The sequence below is a fragment of the Carcharodon carcharias genome, chromosome 28, assembly GCF_017639515.1.
Source record: "Carcharodon carcharias isolate sCarCar2 chromosome 28, sCarCar2.pri, whole genome shotgun sequence".
NCBI lineage: Eukaryota > Metazoa > Chordata > Chondrichthyes > Lamniformes > Lamnidae > Carcharodon > Carcharodon carcharias.
In genome coordinates this window covers 29,627,811-29,644,013 of record NC_054494.1, presented here as the reverse complement: position 1 = coordinate 29,644,013, position 16,203 = coordinate 29,627,811, and the positions used below count along the sequence as shown (strand labels likewise).

The window sequence follows — 16,203 nt, the reverse complement described above, 5'->3', positions numbered from 1 at the left end:
AGGAATGGACAGTCCAGATGTAGCAGTGACCTGCAAGAGGGCAATACTCATCCATTGTCTCAGAGCAGGGTGCCAGAAAATATTTGAGCAGATAACAGAAGACAGATCTATGTTTGACATATCAGTAAGTCCTCTTGAAAAATACTTTGGGCCAAAGCAAAGTGGGATGATCGATACATTCCACCAGAAATGCCAGGGAAATAATGAACTGTTAAAACAATATGTGGCAGCATTGCAGCGATTGGCTTCTACAATTAAATTTGGCACACTAACAAACTAATTCATGACCAATTAAATTGAAAAAACTTTAATTCGACAAATTAGGGAATGTCTCCTCATGCAGGATGATGATTTAACCTTGGCAAAAGCCACAACCTTAGCAGTCCAAATTGAAACTACCACGCTAGATTCGAAGAGGTTACACAAAAATGCACCCTCAGACTCGAGATTGCAGACACAGCTTGCCCGCTCAGCTCAAGTGCAAGGATTACGGACAGAGCAGGCTCAGCAACACAAGGTCAGATATCCCCAAACATGTGCCCAAATTGAGGAAGTACTCATCAATTCACAATGGCACGTCCAACTCAAGGGAAAAAAAAAGTATACCTTGTGCTTAAAGTGGAACCTTTGCAAAGGTCTGCAAATCGAGAAAAGGGCTTCATTGGTTTGACACATGGGGGAGTCTCTTCCTGAGAGTGAGGCATATCATGTATATAATATCAGGGGCAGTAAAGTACTAGGTAATTTTAAGAAATGCTCAGTCGAGGTCGTGGGCATCTCAATGTCGCTTTTCATCAAACTTGGTGTGAAAGTACCAATCCAGAGCAACAAACTCTACCATCACTATTTTTTGTAATTTTCTCTCACTCCTGAGATAGGCACTCTTCAAGTTTACGATGACCTGATTAATCCAGTTTTGGGAACGATCACATTTCCAGTACACTACAAAAACGTCGCCCTAGTCAGGTTCATGTTCTACGTCGCCTTGCGGGGTTAAACCTTCCAGATAGGTTTGACTTCAAACTTGCAGATCCCACCGGAGCATACATTTATGTGATCGATGACACAAACTATATATGTTAGTATCCTTCCTTATTTACCAGATTTGGGGGTATTAAGGGGTACTGTCGTACTCCCTCGTGTCAATACATCAATTCTGTCAGTTTTGCAAAATTTGAGATGGTTGACATTTGCAATTCATGCCGAAATGACACAGGAGTTGAAATGCCTGGAAGCAGATGGTGTAAATGAGCAAATTGACTCATCACCATGGATATAGAACCAATCACTGCACAACGCAAAAATGGCAAACTTGGACTATGCATCGACCTTAAGGAGGTCAATAAAGCAATCATTCCAGTCAAGCATTTACTTCCTATGATGCAAGAGCCATCAGCATCAGTTCATGACACCACAGTCTTCACAAAGCAACAATGAACATAAGAACATAGTAGGAGCAGGAGTAGGCCACTCAGCCCTTTGAGCCCACTCCAACATTTAATGAGATCATGGCTGATCTTGTACTTCAACACCATTTTCCTGCACTGTCCCTGTATCCCTTGCTGTTCTTCATATGTAGAAATCTATCAATTTCTGCCTTGAGGCACCATAGTCTCTGGGGCAGAGAATTCCAAAGATTCACCACCCTCTGAGTGAAGAAATTTCTCCTCATCTCAGTCCTAAATGGCCTGCCTCTTATTCTGAGGCTGTGTCTTCTGGTTCTAGACCCCTCAGCCAAGGGAAACATCCTCCCTGCATCTACCCTGTTGAGCCTTTAAAAATGTTGTACGTTTGAATGAGATCACCTCTCAGTCATCTAGACCCCAGAGAATTAAGGCCCAGTCTATTTAGTCTTTCCTCATAGGACAATCCCTCCATCCCAGGAATTAGTCTGGTGAACCTTTATTGTACTCCTGTGGCAAGTATATCTTTCCTTGGGTAAGGAGACCAAAACTGCACACACTACTACAGGTGTGGTCTCACCATGGCTCTATATATCTATAAGCTATCCCCAGATACCACTTGCAGAACAAAGCAGATATCTTTAGCTTTTGTTACTCACAAAGGTGTGTTTCAGTACCGCAGAATTCCCTATAGATTAAGTTCAGCACCTAGTGCATTTCAGAAGATTGTATCTTCAGTCCTGTCGGACGCTGAGGGGATGTCAACCTACTTGATGACGTGTCATCCATGGAACAGACATCGCAGAACACGGTCAGTGATTATCAGCGGTGCTCATTCAACTCAAACAACACAATTTAATGCTCAACAGAGACAAGTGCACATTTGTGGTATCCAAAACTGACTTTCTAGAGTGTGGAGTAAAGCCTAAACACAACACCAAAGCCCCTCATGCACTTCTGACCCCAACTAACATGAAGGAGTTGGCTTCATTCCTCAGCCTTCCAACTTTTAATCACAAACTCTTTCCTAAGTGTGCAGAGATTGTGAAGGCCCTTCAGAAGCTACTGAGCAAAGATGCACAATGGGCATGGACAATCACACAGCCAACAGCATTTGGCGCAATAAAGGTGAAGATAGCATTTCTGCAGCCATCGCAAATTTCAACCCATGTGAAGAAATATGTGTTACAATCGATAGGTCAGGAAATGTGGTTGGAGCTGTACTCTCACAGCACAATGAAGGAAGCGTCCATTGTCGGAAACTGAATGCAAATACTCTACTGGAGAGCAGGAAGTACTAGCCTGAATCTACCTTTGTGAACATTAGCACACATATCTCTACAGTAGAAAGTTCACTGCATTGAACTCCGAGCGCTGACTACATTGTTAGCTACATCAGGATCTGGTCAGTGACTTCTACATGTCTACAGATGGCCAGATTGTCTTCAACTTTGAGATGGAGTATCTCGCAACTGAGTTAATCATGCAGAACCACAGCTTCAAGTTTGTAGATCTCAGCATAGTCTTCAGAGACCTTCATATCTCAATACTATTTCTGTATTTAGAGAAATGAACAAGTAGAACTCTAAGAAATGACTTGATGTACATATGTTTATTGTTTAGGATGGTTTAATTTGGAATAGGGTCTTTGATTTTACAAGGGGGAAAAGATGTGGTGTTCAATTGTTCAGTGTTTGATTATGTGTGTTTATTCTCTGTTCTGTTACGACTGGGATGGGAGACGTACGCAAATTATCAAGCCCCACTACTCTGCAGGCTGTACCATTAATTTAAATGTTTAATTTTCTCACTGAAATGGCCAATTGTGTACCTGTACCTCTAGTACCCAGAAGAAAAGAGAATCTGACCAGGTTTCTTTCAAAAACTCCATGAGTAATTTATTTTAAAACAAAACTTCTTTTAACAAGTTGCAAGTACTGGTTAACACACAGAAGCATAACTATCTATCTCTTCCTAAAGAATTCCCCCAGCACACACAAACAAAGGACAAACAGACAGAAAGCCCTGCAGAGGTAGGCTTTGGAGGATGGGTGTTATAAAATAAAGAATAAAGTCCACAGGGTCTTGGTGCTGTTGGCCTGGAGTTCCCTCGTGTGAAGACAGGCCGCTGGTCCTGGTGGATGCCTGGAAGTTCTCACCACTGGGACTGGTCTCAGCTTTGCAAGTCCAAATGCAGACTAGTTACACTCAGATGAGGGTTCTCTGGCTACAGGTTGATAGCTGCACATAGTTTTAGGCAAGGTAGAGAGACGGAGCCAGTCAAGCCTTCTTTTCTTGGCTTGTTCTCCAACAAAACTGCCTTCAAAACAAGCAGGTTCACAGCTTAACTGTTTTTTCCTTTCGCCCATGTGATTGCATTTTTGTCTCCCAGCTTCATTAATTAACGTGCTTTGCAGTTCAACACAAACAAACAACTACTACTCAAGTACCATAAAGGTCAGGTGATTTCATGGAAGAGGCCTGCTTGTCTACAGTTCTAAGATGAACTTAGGACCTTCTTTTAAAAACAAATCCCAGGTTAGCATCCACGTGTCCAAATCAGGCCAAATCCCTCCATTTTATAAAAGAAAACCTCAGTCTTGAGAGATATGATTCTAACATGCCTCCGCCCTTAAGAGATGAGACACCATTTCCAAAAGTGTTTCATCGCAATGTGTACAGAAGAAAAATGTACCATCTGTAAGAGAATCAAACATGCACTCATTCAGCCTTTCGCTCCTTATACAGAATCTGTTCCATTTTCTGATTTTCTTGCTTTCCAGGCAATTATAAACCATTTGCATTCTTGACAATGCATCAGGAATTATATTATCTTTTCCAGCAATATGAACAATCTTCACGTTATAAGGTTGCTTTAGTAAGCTCCATCAGAACAGTCTGTCATTCTGTGTCTTAAGTTTTTCCACCAAGACCAAAGGGTTATGGTCAGTATATACTAATGTTTCTTTACAGCCATGACAGATATATTCCTCAAAATACCTAAGAGCCACTAACAATCCCAGGGTTTCCTTTTCTATAGTAGAGTATCTCTTTTGATGCTGATTAATTTTTTTTTAGAAAAGTACCCCACCGGCTTCTCTATGCCTGATTCACCCTCTTGCAATAAGACTGTATCCACCCCCAAGTCACTAACATCGATTACCAACTTGAAGGGCTTAGCGAAATTAGGGGCGACTAATGCTGGTTCAGTAGTTAGAATCACCTTCAGCTTCTCACAAGCTGCCTGGCACTCTCTTGACCGTACCGCCTTTGCTTTCTTTTGCAATAAATCCATTAGTGGAACTGTGATTGGGCTGAAGTTTGGCACAAAATTACGATAGAAACCACACCTCCCTAAAAATCTCATGATTTCCCGTTTACTTTAGGGACAGGCAATTCCATCAAAACCTGTGCCTTCGCTGTTCTTGGTAAGACTTGTCTCTGCCCTGCAATATACCCTAAATAAGTTAACAGTGCTTTTGCAAACTCACTTTTTGCGAGAGTTATTACTAGATCTGCCAAGTGTAATTGTTTAAATAAAGCTTCCAGTTGCTTTGAATGGTCATTCCATGTGTTGCTATAAACCAATACCCCGGCCAAGTAAAGCACACAGTTAGGAACATTAGTGACCCCCTGAATAATTATTCTTTGGAAAGTGGCTGGAGAATTTTTTTAGGTCAAACGGCATCACTCAACATCGATATAATCCATTTGGCGTGACAAAAGCCAATATATTCCTTAGAACATGATGTTAAAAGTACTTGCCAGTATCTTAGTAAGGAATGTGGCACTGCCAACCCCGTCAATACAATCTTCTAGATGAGGGATAGAGTAAGAGTCTATTTTTGTTACTGAATTAACCTTTCTATAATCTATGCAGAATCTGGTTGAGCCATCAGGTTTAGGCACTAACACTACTGGAGAACACCAACTGCTTTGACTAGGCTCAATTAGATGATTTTCTAACACATACTGAATTTCTGCTCTCATTTCTGCCGTTTCTCTGGATTTAACTGAAAAGGATGCTGCTTTATAGGAGAAAATTCCCCTACATCCAAATCATGTGCAGCTAAAGTTGTGGACCCCTGGTTTATCCCTACAGATCCCTTTAAATTCTGTAAGTAACTTCACTGGCTCCTACCTCTAAGTATGAAATATGTTATCTAACTGTCCTAATATTTCAGTGATACCTAACCGATAGCAGGAGGTTCAATTTGTGAACTGAGTTTCCTTCGACCTCACTCTCACTGTTTCTTTCCTCCTCCATTATGCTTACAACCTGACCTGCTCTTTCCTATCTTCCTCCCTACGATGATATTGTTTTAACATATTGATATGACACAGCTGTTTCTTTTTCCTACAATATGGTGTATTTATCAAATAAATTATTTTACCAACCCTCTTAATTACTTTGTATGGAACACTGAACCCGTGTGTTCAGAACATCCCCCTGTAATTGCAATAATACTAACACACCATTCCCTGTTGTAATGTTCGGGCCATAGCTTGCTTATGCCATAGCTTGCTTATCTGCCCATTCTTTCATCTTTGTTTGAGAAACTTTAAGATGTTCTTGAGCCACTTTGCAGGCTCCCGTGAGCCGCTCCTGGAACATGGACAAATAATCTAACTAAGAGGATCCATCCTTCTCTCCTAAAAACTTTTCTTTGATTAATTTCAGAGGACCTCTTATCTCATGTCTGTCAATTAGTTCAAACAGGCTAAAACCAGTAGATTCATTTGGTGAATTTTGGGTAGCCAATAAAAGAAAATCCAGTCCTTTGTCCCAATCACGGGGATATTCATGACAATATGCTTTAATCATTGTTTTGAAAGTTTGATGTTACCTCTCTAAAACTCTTGGTGTTTGTGAATGATATGTTGTGGACTTTAACTGTTTTATACCCAAACTACTCATGTTCTGAAAAATTTTAGACATAAAATTGGACCCTTGATCCAACTGGAGCTCTACCAGTGATCCACATCGAGTAAAAAATTGGATTAACTTCTCTACCACTACTTTAATCATAATGGTCCCTAAAGGGATGGCCTCTGGAAATAGAGTGGTCATATCCATAATAGTAAGGATACACTGGTGTCCCGCTTTCATTTTTGGTAGTGGTCCCACACAGTCCACTGACGCCCTACTGAGTGGTTCCTCAAAAACTGGTATGGGAATTAAGGGTGCTGGTTTGATTGCATGCTGTGGTTTTCCCACCATCTGGCACATCTGGCACATTTAAAAAACTGCACCACATCCTTATGAAGAGCCGGCCAGTAAAACTGCTGGTTTATCCGCGCTTGAGTTTTTCGTATCCCTACATATCCTGCCATCGGAATTTCATGTGTTATCCATTATATCTCTTTACGGTATTTGGGCTGTACCACTACCTGATGAACAACCATCCACTTCCTCACTAGAATCCCATTTCTAATATAATAACATTCTGGAACTGCCTTAGTCCCAGCTTCAGTTTGGGCTGATTCTGCTGTCTTACTTAACTCTGGATCAGCTTGTTGAGCCTCAACTAGAGAAGATTTGTTAAACATCTCTTTCAGATTATCTAAGTCTTTAAAGAAAGTTTGAGCCAGCCAAGTACCTGTCTGGGGTATCACTTTGACCTTTGATGATAGGCTTTGCTTGGGTCATCACACACAAAGGATTCATTCATGGGGTATGGGTAACACTGGCTAGGCCAGCATTTATTGCCCATCCCTAATTACCCTCATTCAGAGGGCATTTAAGAGTCAACCACATTGCTGTGGGTCTGGAGTCACATCTAGGCCAGACCAGCTAAGGACAGCAAATTTCCTTCTCTAAAGGACTCTTTAACCTCGCTTGGGCTTTCTGTAATTATGGGAGCAGCAAATGCCTTCGCACCAGCTAATTCATTTCCCAGGAGTAAATCAGCTCCACCTATGAACAACCCCTACCGCCACTGTCCCAGACATTAGGTCACACTCCAAGTGCACCCGGTACAAAGGTACATGGGGGTATACCGTCCACTAATACCATTGACTAAAACTTGGGCTTTTAATGCACTCTCTGGTGGAAAGGTTATGCCTTTCCCCAGCAAAAGTATTTGAGTGGCTCTTGTATCTCCAGGTATGATTGTAGGTTTAACTATCTCATTTGAGGGATAGGGGGTTACTTTTCCCCTCGACAAAAATTCTTTATAACTCTCATGAATCTCCTTCACCTCTCCTGAACTCACAGCAATGTCCACACTCGGTTTCACAGCTGCAGTTAGCGCTACAATTTGATCTGTTATACTTTCAGTCAGGGCTCCTTTTCCTGAATCACCCTTACGTACCCCAATAAATCCCATGAATTTCCAAAGCAACTTCCAGCAATCAGCATGGACATGTCCCACCTTGTTACAATGGAAGCACTTAGGCCATCGAATCTCAATTCCACACTCAGCACCTTCCTTTCTGGCCTGAGGAGGAGTTTCTGGGGAATCCCCAGCTGTCCCTTCTCTTCCCTGGCTACTTGCCTTCCTTTCACCTTCCCACCTTCTATCTTTCTCAGGTGTATGGGGATGACAGAAAAAGAGTTTAGATGTATGGACCAGGCCATCTCCGCTGCCTGTCCAGCCAAATTAACCTTCTGGTCTTCATCATCAGTTCTAACTACTGGAGGAAGTGGATTTTTAAATTCTTCCAAGAGAATTATTTCTCTAAGAGATTTATACGTTGTCTCTATCTTTCATGCCCATATCCAATGATCAAAATTACTCTGCTTTACCCCCTCAAACTCAATAAGCAACTTCCAGCAATCCGCAATCCGCAGCCTGTCCAGGTTGCTTCCTTATATTCTGAAATTTCTGCCTGTACGCCTCAGGCATTAACTCATATGCATTAAGAATAGCCTTTTTTTACTGCATCACAATCCACAGAAACCTCTTCTGAAAGTGAAGAATAAACCTCTACCCACCAATCTACTCTGTAAGAGCAATGTCCAGATTTTGTTTGGCCACTTCATTTGCCTAGTTACCTTTTCAAGCGAAATAAAGAATGTCTCTATGTCCCTTTCCTCAAACTTTGGAAGAGTTTGTACAGACTTAGACATCGCACCACTGGGCTTTGGCCTGAAGATGGTTGTTTCACCATCAGAACCTTCCTCAGCATCTTGAGGTCCAGCCTTTTAAGCCTGTATTCCCTTTCTCTCTCTTGTTTGCCTCTCTTTCTTTATCCTTCTCCCTTGCTTGAAATTCCAGTTCCAGCTCCTGAATGCTCTTTCTCTTTCATTTTCCGTTACTTTTTCTTTTGCTACTAGCCTTTCCATTTCCAGTTTTCTTGCTTTTTCTTTCACCTCCAATTCAAGCCTTTTCATTTGCAACTGAATCTTAGCCAATTCAATTGACTCAACCCCTGGAGAACGTGGCCTCTCTGGTAACCCTTCCAGTTTTAAATGCTGTGCTTATTATCTCAACTAGGTCTGCTTTCCCCGCCCCTATGGGTAATTGTAATTCCAGTTTATCTGCCAATTCCGTTGGTTTACTCTTGATTACAAGCAGGTTCTCAGCTTAAGTTTTTCTCCTCTCTCCCATGTGATTTCCTTTTTGTCTTCCAGCTTCATTAATTAAAGTGCTCTGCAGTTCAACACAAACAAACAACTCCTTCTCAAGTACCATATATGTCAAGTGATTTCTTGGAAGAAGCCTGTTTGTTGACAGTTCCAAGATGCACCTTTGACCTTCTAAAAAAAAATTTCCAGGATAACATCCACATGTCCAGGTCATGCCAAACTCTTCCATTTTGTAAAAGAAAACTTCAGTCTTGAGAGATATGGTTCTATCAGTTCTCACTGTGTGATTTGTTAAGCCTGGGCGTAGTTACTTAGAGAGAGAGAGAGAGAGAGACTGAACTGAGGCAAGCTGCTGTAAGCATGGGAGCAGACATTTTAAAGCATTGTAAAGTACAACTCCTGCATACATAGGAACTGGTGTACAATCTTTGCATATCTCCAAGGCATAAAATGCAGCAACAGGGGAAACTATTTCCCCTAGGAAGAAAATTAAGAATCGAGGAACATAATCTTAAAACTAGAACTAAGCCATTTTGGAAGTAAATTGAGATGTCCTTTTCACAGAAAGGGTGGTGCAAATCTGGAAATCTCTCTCAAAAGGCTGTAGATTCTCGCATAATTGGGGCTTTCAAGATTCAGATCAAACTACATATGAGGTAAGGAAGGGTATCAAGGGATATGGAGCTGAGTCAGATAAGGTTTGCATGTCATTTCAGTTTGTCATACACATCAAACGCTGGAGGAAATCAGTAGTTTTAATACTATGGATGAAGTATTCCTTTCTACAACACCAATTTGCTATCTGATTATTCCCTTTACAAGTTAATGTGACAGCAACTATCTCCATAATACCAAAAACACAAAACTGAACTTTTAAAAAAATGATATATTCTAAATCCTATTATCAAGTAGGAAGATACTGTCATCTCTTTGTGATGAGCTAGATGTATCAAGGTATCAGCCTACAGTTTTCCTTGCAAAAGACAAATATCACAAAATGTAAAAGCTTAATGATTGCCTGTCTGATACGGGGCATGTCCAAGCAGCCAACACAAATGATTTTCAACAGCTGCTTAATCACTTCTTTTATGTGACATTAAATAATGCAGCATCCAGAATGCAATAAGAATACTGTAGAAATGTCACCCTCTTGCCTTCAACTGAATCCATTATACCAAGCCAATATGTCCAATGGAAATAATAATGTAATCATCACAACCTAACAAAGAACAGTGAGGTGAGACCCAAGGCAGTTAATAGGAATATATTGTTGGAACAAACAATATCTTAAGATTTTCACGAAACAAAACATCCCACTGTGGCAGACAATGAGTAGGAAATAGAGAGAAAGTCAGTGGAACTGACTGAAGGCAGTGAAAGAGGTGGGCTTTTGAGGAGGGAGAGAAAAGTAGCAGGGACAGGACTAGAGAACAGAAATGAAGAGATGGAGCAACTGCAGGCTCTGTTACCAATAGTAGAGGGATGAGTGGATGAGTGAATGAGTAAGCGAGTGACAGAAGATCAGACACCTGAGTTGGAAATTAGAGGAGATTAATGAAGAAGACTGAACAATGCTCTGGAGGGATTGGAATGAGATTTTTAAATTTGATGCACGAGAAGATCAAGAGTCAGTGAAGGCCCAGGCTAATGGATATGTACACAATATCTAATGGGCTGCAGAGATCTGCATGTGTGAAACAGAGCTATGGAGGCATTGTAGAAATCGAGTCTTTGGGTGAATATAAATTAATATTCAGAACTTAGAGAATCAGGGCAGAAACTAATCATGGCTGCCATTCTGAATATGTAGCAGGTCTCACACCAAACTCACAATGCAGGAACAAACACTGTTCAAACTCAACATCACAGCTTTCACTTCAACCCACCTGGAGTCAAGTTAAATGCAAAGACTGGCTGCATTCATTCCTTAATTATTGCACACAGGTACCGGCAGTCAAGCAATGCACTAACACATTGAAGACAATACTAAGCTGCTGTTAAAAAAGTGCTCCAAATCATTGAGAGAATTAAAGTCTCTTGGATCATTTAATCAACACGTGCAACTTAATTTTTACAAATCAATAAAATGCTAAGAAAAAAGAATTAGTGCAAATTTATTCCATAACCTCTTCTATAAATCAAACACATAAAAGGTGTGAGTGAGCAAATCTCAACATCTCACTGGAGGGAGCAGATGTTTGGTTATTTCTGAATTATGTCAGTTCCTTTGGGCAGAAGTGCTACAGTGAAATGACCATCAAGATAAGAGGGGAAGAACTAGCCTTAAGATGTCAGCTCAAACTACCACACAAAATAGGGAACCCTTGAATCATTTTTACCTGCAAATCCAACCTCTTCTGATAGCAAAAATCCCCCATCCCTTCCCCTCTTACTAAGATCATTCAATTTTATGCACTCTGGGGAAGAGGTAAGTTATTCATTTTACTTCTAAAATTAAAATAATTGTAATGCTTTGTAAAAATTATCATTTACATTATATCAAATATTATATTACCAATTTTACCATTAAGGAGCTGGATACAGGAGCTGGATGCTGTAGGTAAATTTATTTAGCAGCAGGGAGGGTGAAGTGCTGGTGGAATTGTTAACATGGATGGACCTCGCCAGACTGTAACCATAACCCTATATTTCTGCTAAGCTGTGTGTTCGCAAGTGGATCCTGGTGAACCAGGTGATGTTTCAATACATGATTCTCTAATTTCTCCAGTGGAGCTGAATGTATGAAAAGGTTTATTTCTAAATTTAATGGCACAGATCTTCCCTTCCTTGAGGGCTCAAATCCTGGCGGCACCCCAGAAGATGCGCAAGGACTGCACGGGAATTGCCTGGGAAGTTTAAACTTCCAATGGCCAATAAGCTGTGCCTGGAACCATCTGAAATTCTGATTTAAACTGGAGACTTCGGATGGTTACAACTCTCTCAGCAGAATAGCTAACCAGGAAAAGTGAGAAGGGTTAAAACCATTTCGAACTCCTGGGTAACTATGGTACCGACCAACACCGCTGCATCTGCCACTTCCCCCCACCAACCACGCTCCCCCGATTAGCCACCCATCCCACCGCCTACCCCCCAACCTCTGACTATCCCCCCAACCAGCTGACCCCCAACTTCCTACCTCTGACCCATCCAAACTGCTTAACTTTCACATTTATCTTCTCTCCTATCAAAGTGGCCGGGACCTTTAGACTTACTGGCTTATGGCTGCTATTGCCGTAACAATGGGGCCTGGCTTCACCTCCCCTAACGTTGCTGCACTGCATAGGAGCAGCTGCACCCCGCATTTCTCAGCAAGCCTGCATTGGAAGTCCAGGTGAGAAATGTGCAGCTCCAGCAGGGGAAGTAAAAAGGAGCAGAGTGGAAATCTGATGGTGATTACCAGTCCACGCAGGTTCTGGGCCAATATTAATGCTGTCTTAATATGGTCTTGTCCACTACACTGTGATTGGTGTGCACTGCAGTTTTTTTATTCATTTATGGGCTGTGAGCATGGCTTGGCTCGGCCAATATTTATTGCCCACCCCTAATTGCCTTTGAGAAAGTGATGGTGAGCTGCCTCCTTGAACTGCTGCCGTCCAAGTTTCAATTAAGCTAAAATTCATATTAAACCAAGGCCATCAACATCCTCCATTGTTCAAATTTATTGATCGGGTTTCCTTACTGACAAAATCTCCAAACTATATCCCATGATGTAAGGTTGGTGCCAAGGTGCAGCTTCTTGTCACAGTGTATTCACTGCTATTACTTACACAATGCAACACACATGCTGAGTCAGTTAAACAAAACACTATTTCTCATTTCACTGGTAAGAAATAGACACAATGGGAATATAATTTAAAATTAAGTCATAATTTCAGCGTTACAAAACTGAGGGTACAAACCAGTAAAAGGCAAGTTCAGGAATGATGTCAGGAAGCACTTTCTTAAACAGAGCGATTAATGCCTGGCAGAGTGGGTGCAGGATGAATTCCCCTAGGTAGAAACTCTGGAATTATTCAATATGCAGTTAGATACTGCAATGGTACAACAGTGGGAATGAGGAGCCACATAACCTAAATGGCCTCTCTCTTATCTTTGAAATATCAAGGCTTTTCAGGGATGTGCTGTCTTGTACAATCTAACTTCAGATTTCTTCAGCAATAAATGCAATAAAGTAGGTTCAATATAGACAGATCTTGCCTGACAGCTAACTCTTCCACTGCAGCTAACCTTAAAAACACCAAGAAACCAGGTATTGTCTTAATAATGTTTCTCTCCATTCATTGTGAGTTCATGAATTCCCATGGTATTTTTACACAACTTTTTTGTTATTTAACTGCAGTCCACACTCAGCCGGTCCTGTTAACTAAGTCACACTACTTTCTTACATCAATGCCATCATGCAATTTAGCAATAACAGGATAAATAAATGTGCTACACTTAATAGAGTTAAATTCAGTTCCAGCACTGACACACTGAGCAGCATAACAGTATTCACAGGCAATCAGAAAATATGTATTGCACCAAACCCAGCAACATAACTGCGTCCAAAACACCATTTAATTTGAAGGAAGTGTCCGTGGTAAATTGCATAAAAATAATCCATTAACTGAGAATCTACCATTTGGGTCAAGTTTTAGGATGCAGTTCTCCTCAGTGCTCACTTCCCAGTCCCTCCATAACCAGCCAGTGAAAAGTGGCAGTGCTACCCCCCCGTAAATTAGATGAGGGAAGGAGGGAAAGTTAAGGGAGATGTTCGCCAGTTGCTCTCTTGTGCTTGCTTGTGGCTCATTTCATACTAGGGAAGTCTGCTCAGGCACTTGTGTAAGTAACTGGAAAAATGCTACACAGTTATGTTAAATGAATGAAAACATTTAAAAATAAACAATAAAACCCTTCTTCCGAGTTATTAACTTGAATGCGATGCAGCAATCTCTTCAGCGAACAGAGTAAAAGCAGGTTTTAGTGTGACGTGTGCAGTAATCCAGCTGGCTCTGAACGGATTTGGGATTTGAACAGTCAGACACACTGGCGTTGGTGTTTACTGTCAGAAACCTCACACGCGGCTCTTTCTGGTCAGAAACTGTCCCTTGAGTTCAGCTCCTATTGCAGGCCTCAAGAGGCAAATTTGGAAACATGTCAGCATCAGAGTGGAAATATCTGAAGGCTTCCACCAGGTTGCACATTGGTTCCGCAACTGCCCCCAGCCCCCAGAGGCCATCAGTGAATAAATCCGCTCTGTCAATCTGCAGTCACCATCTCTTTCATTTGTTATCAAACAGCGCCGACCACTGGCAAGCACTGGGCACTGGCCCACTCTGGAAGATGGCGAGACTCCGAAAAACCAACAGCCCCAACAAGCAAAAGTCTCCCTCCAGGTGTTAAGTTTGGGAAGGTTTGTGGATCGGTTTCAGTGGATAAGGAGAATGAGGGGGGAGGCAATTTAAAAGCCGCGGAATTTGGCCGCGGTACATAAGGTGAAGACAGCAATGGGTATTTTGGGTTTAATTTTATTCTTTTTAATCCACTTACCTTCCTGTACCGTCTGAAAGGGATTATTCGCCTCAACGAATTTGATGGAATATGTTATTTTTTCGCTTTGTAAGATGTCATCATTGAGACTGAGGTCAGAGACCGCCAGCTGGAAAACCTCATCGTCCTTTGCTGCACTCTCTTCAAAAATTGCACCTGGGTGGGGGGAGAAAAAAAGGGGGGGTGGTGGGGAGGGAGAGAGAGAGAGAGTTCAACTAAAAGCAGATCCGACAGCTTCATATTTATTGCAGCCTTTGTTCAGTATGAATTAAAACAGTTAAGTGAAAGAATGCAAAAGCGAGGCGCTGGAATCCCCGAGCCCGAAACTATTGGTGAGAATCATTTCAGCACCAAGGAGCTGTCCCCCTCCCGGGACCTGCAGAAACAACCCGGGCAGACACAGCGTGTCCCTCAGCCGCTCGCTCCCTGTTAGGAAGTTAGAACCCAACAAGGCAACATTGCACAAATATCGCTGAAGATCAGCATTAGCGCATCAAGTGGTTAGTATGGGGACTGATGCAATTTTCATAAACGTGTGAAGAATTACTCAAGGCAGCGGTCCCATGTGCGAGATTATTTGGAAATCCTTTGAAAAGCGCGAGACACTGGTCTGATCATGTTCCATTGAAGACCCATTCTCTTGAGTTTTTTTTTTCCCCCCAGTTTAATGTCAGTAAGAATCCCTACCGACAAAAGATTAGCGTTTCCTAGAAACCGCCTGATATGAACACATTTAATGGACGAATAAAATAGTTGTCCGGTGATATCACTTTTTATTAATATAAGGATTACAAAGAATTATAGACCAGGGCAGCTGTTGTCATTGCAACCTTTTACAGTATAACTCGTTATATCAGGTCCTGTCCAGTCCAGCCTGTAGGGCTAGCTGGTGCACTGCCCAGGCCTGTGTACAGGGCCCTGTGTAGTCTAGGCCACATATAAGAACATCAGAAATAGGAATTCGGCTCCTCGAGCCTGCTCCACCATTCAATAAGATCAAGGCTGATCTTGTGTTTGGAATTCCACATTCCCATCTACCCGGATAACTTTTCATTCCCTTGTACAGGGTTTTCTGATGCCCAGGCACCCACAACAGAGTCTCACACAGTCCAAGTCTGCGCAGCAAGGTCCTGTACAGTCCAGGTCTGCGCAGTAAGATCCTGTACAGTTCACGTCTGCGCAACAAGATTCTGTACAGTCCGAGTCTGCGCAGCAAGCTCTTGTACAGTCCGGGTCTGTGCAGCAAGCTCCTGTGCAGTCCACGTCTGTGCAGCAAGCTCCTGTACAGTCCAGGTCTGCGCAGCAAGGTCCTGTACAGTCCGGGTCTGCGCAGCAAGCTCCTGTACAGTCCGGGTCTGTGCAGCAAGCTCCTGTGCAGTCTGGGTCTGCACAGCAAGGTCCTGCACAGTCCATGTCTGTGCAGCAAGCTCCTGTACAGTCCAGGTCCGTGCAGCAAGGTCCTGTACAGTCCAGGTCTGCGCAGCAAGGTCCTGCACAGTCCACGTCTGTGCAGCAAGCTCCTGTACAGTCCAGGTCTGTGCAGCAAGGTCCTGTACAGTCCAGGTCTGCGCAGCAAGGTCCTGTACAGTCCACGTCTGTGCAGCAAGCTCCTGTACAGTCCAGGTCTGCGCAGCAAGGTCCTGTACAGTCCAGGTCTGCACAGCAAGCTCCTGTACAGTCCAGGTCTGCACAGCAAGGTCCTGCACAGTCCACAACTGTGCAGCAAGCTCCTGTACAGTC

At 42.4% G+C, this 16,203-nt stretch overlaps 1 protein-coding gene across 1 annotated transcript in view; it reads right to left on the bottom strand.

The window, feature by feature from the left end:
* LOC121270791 (glutamate receptor ionotropic, delta-1-like) overlaps positions 1-16,203 on the bottom strand; it is a 1,188,003-nt gene that overhangs the window by 1,168,880 nt on the left and 2,920 nt on the right. The window contains exon 2 of the mRNA XM_041176231.1: positions 14,464-14,619. Coding sequence (XP_041032165.1) covers positions 14,464-14,619 — 156 coding nt within the window. The remainder of the gene's footprint in view (positions 1-14,463; positions 14,620-16,203) is intronic.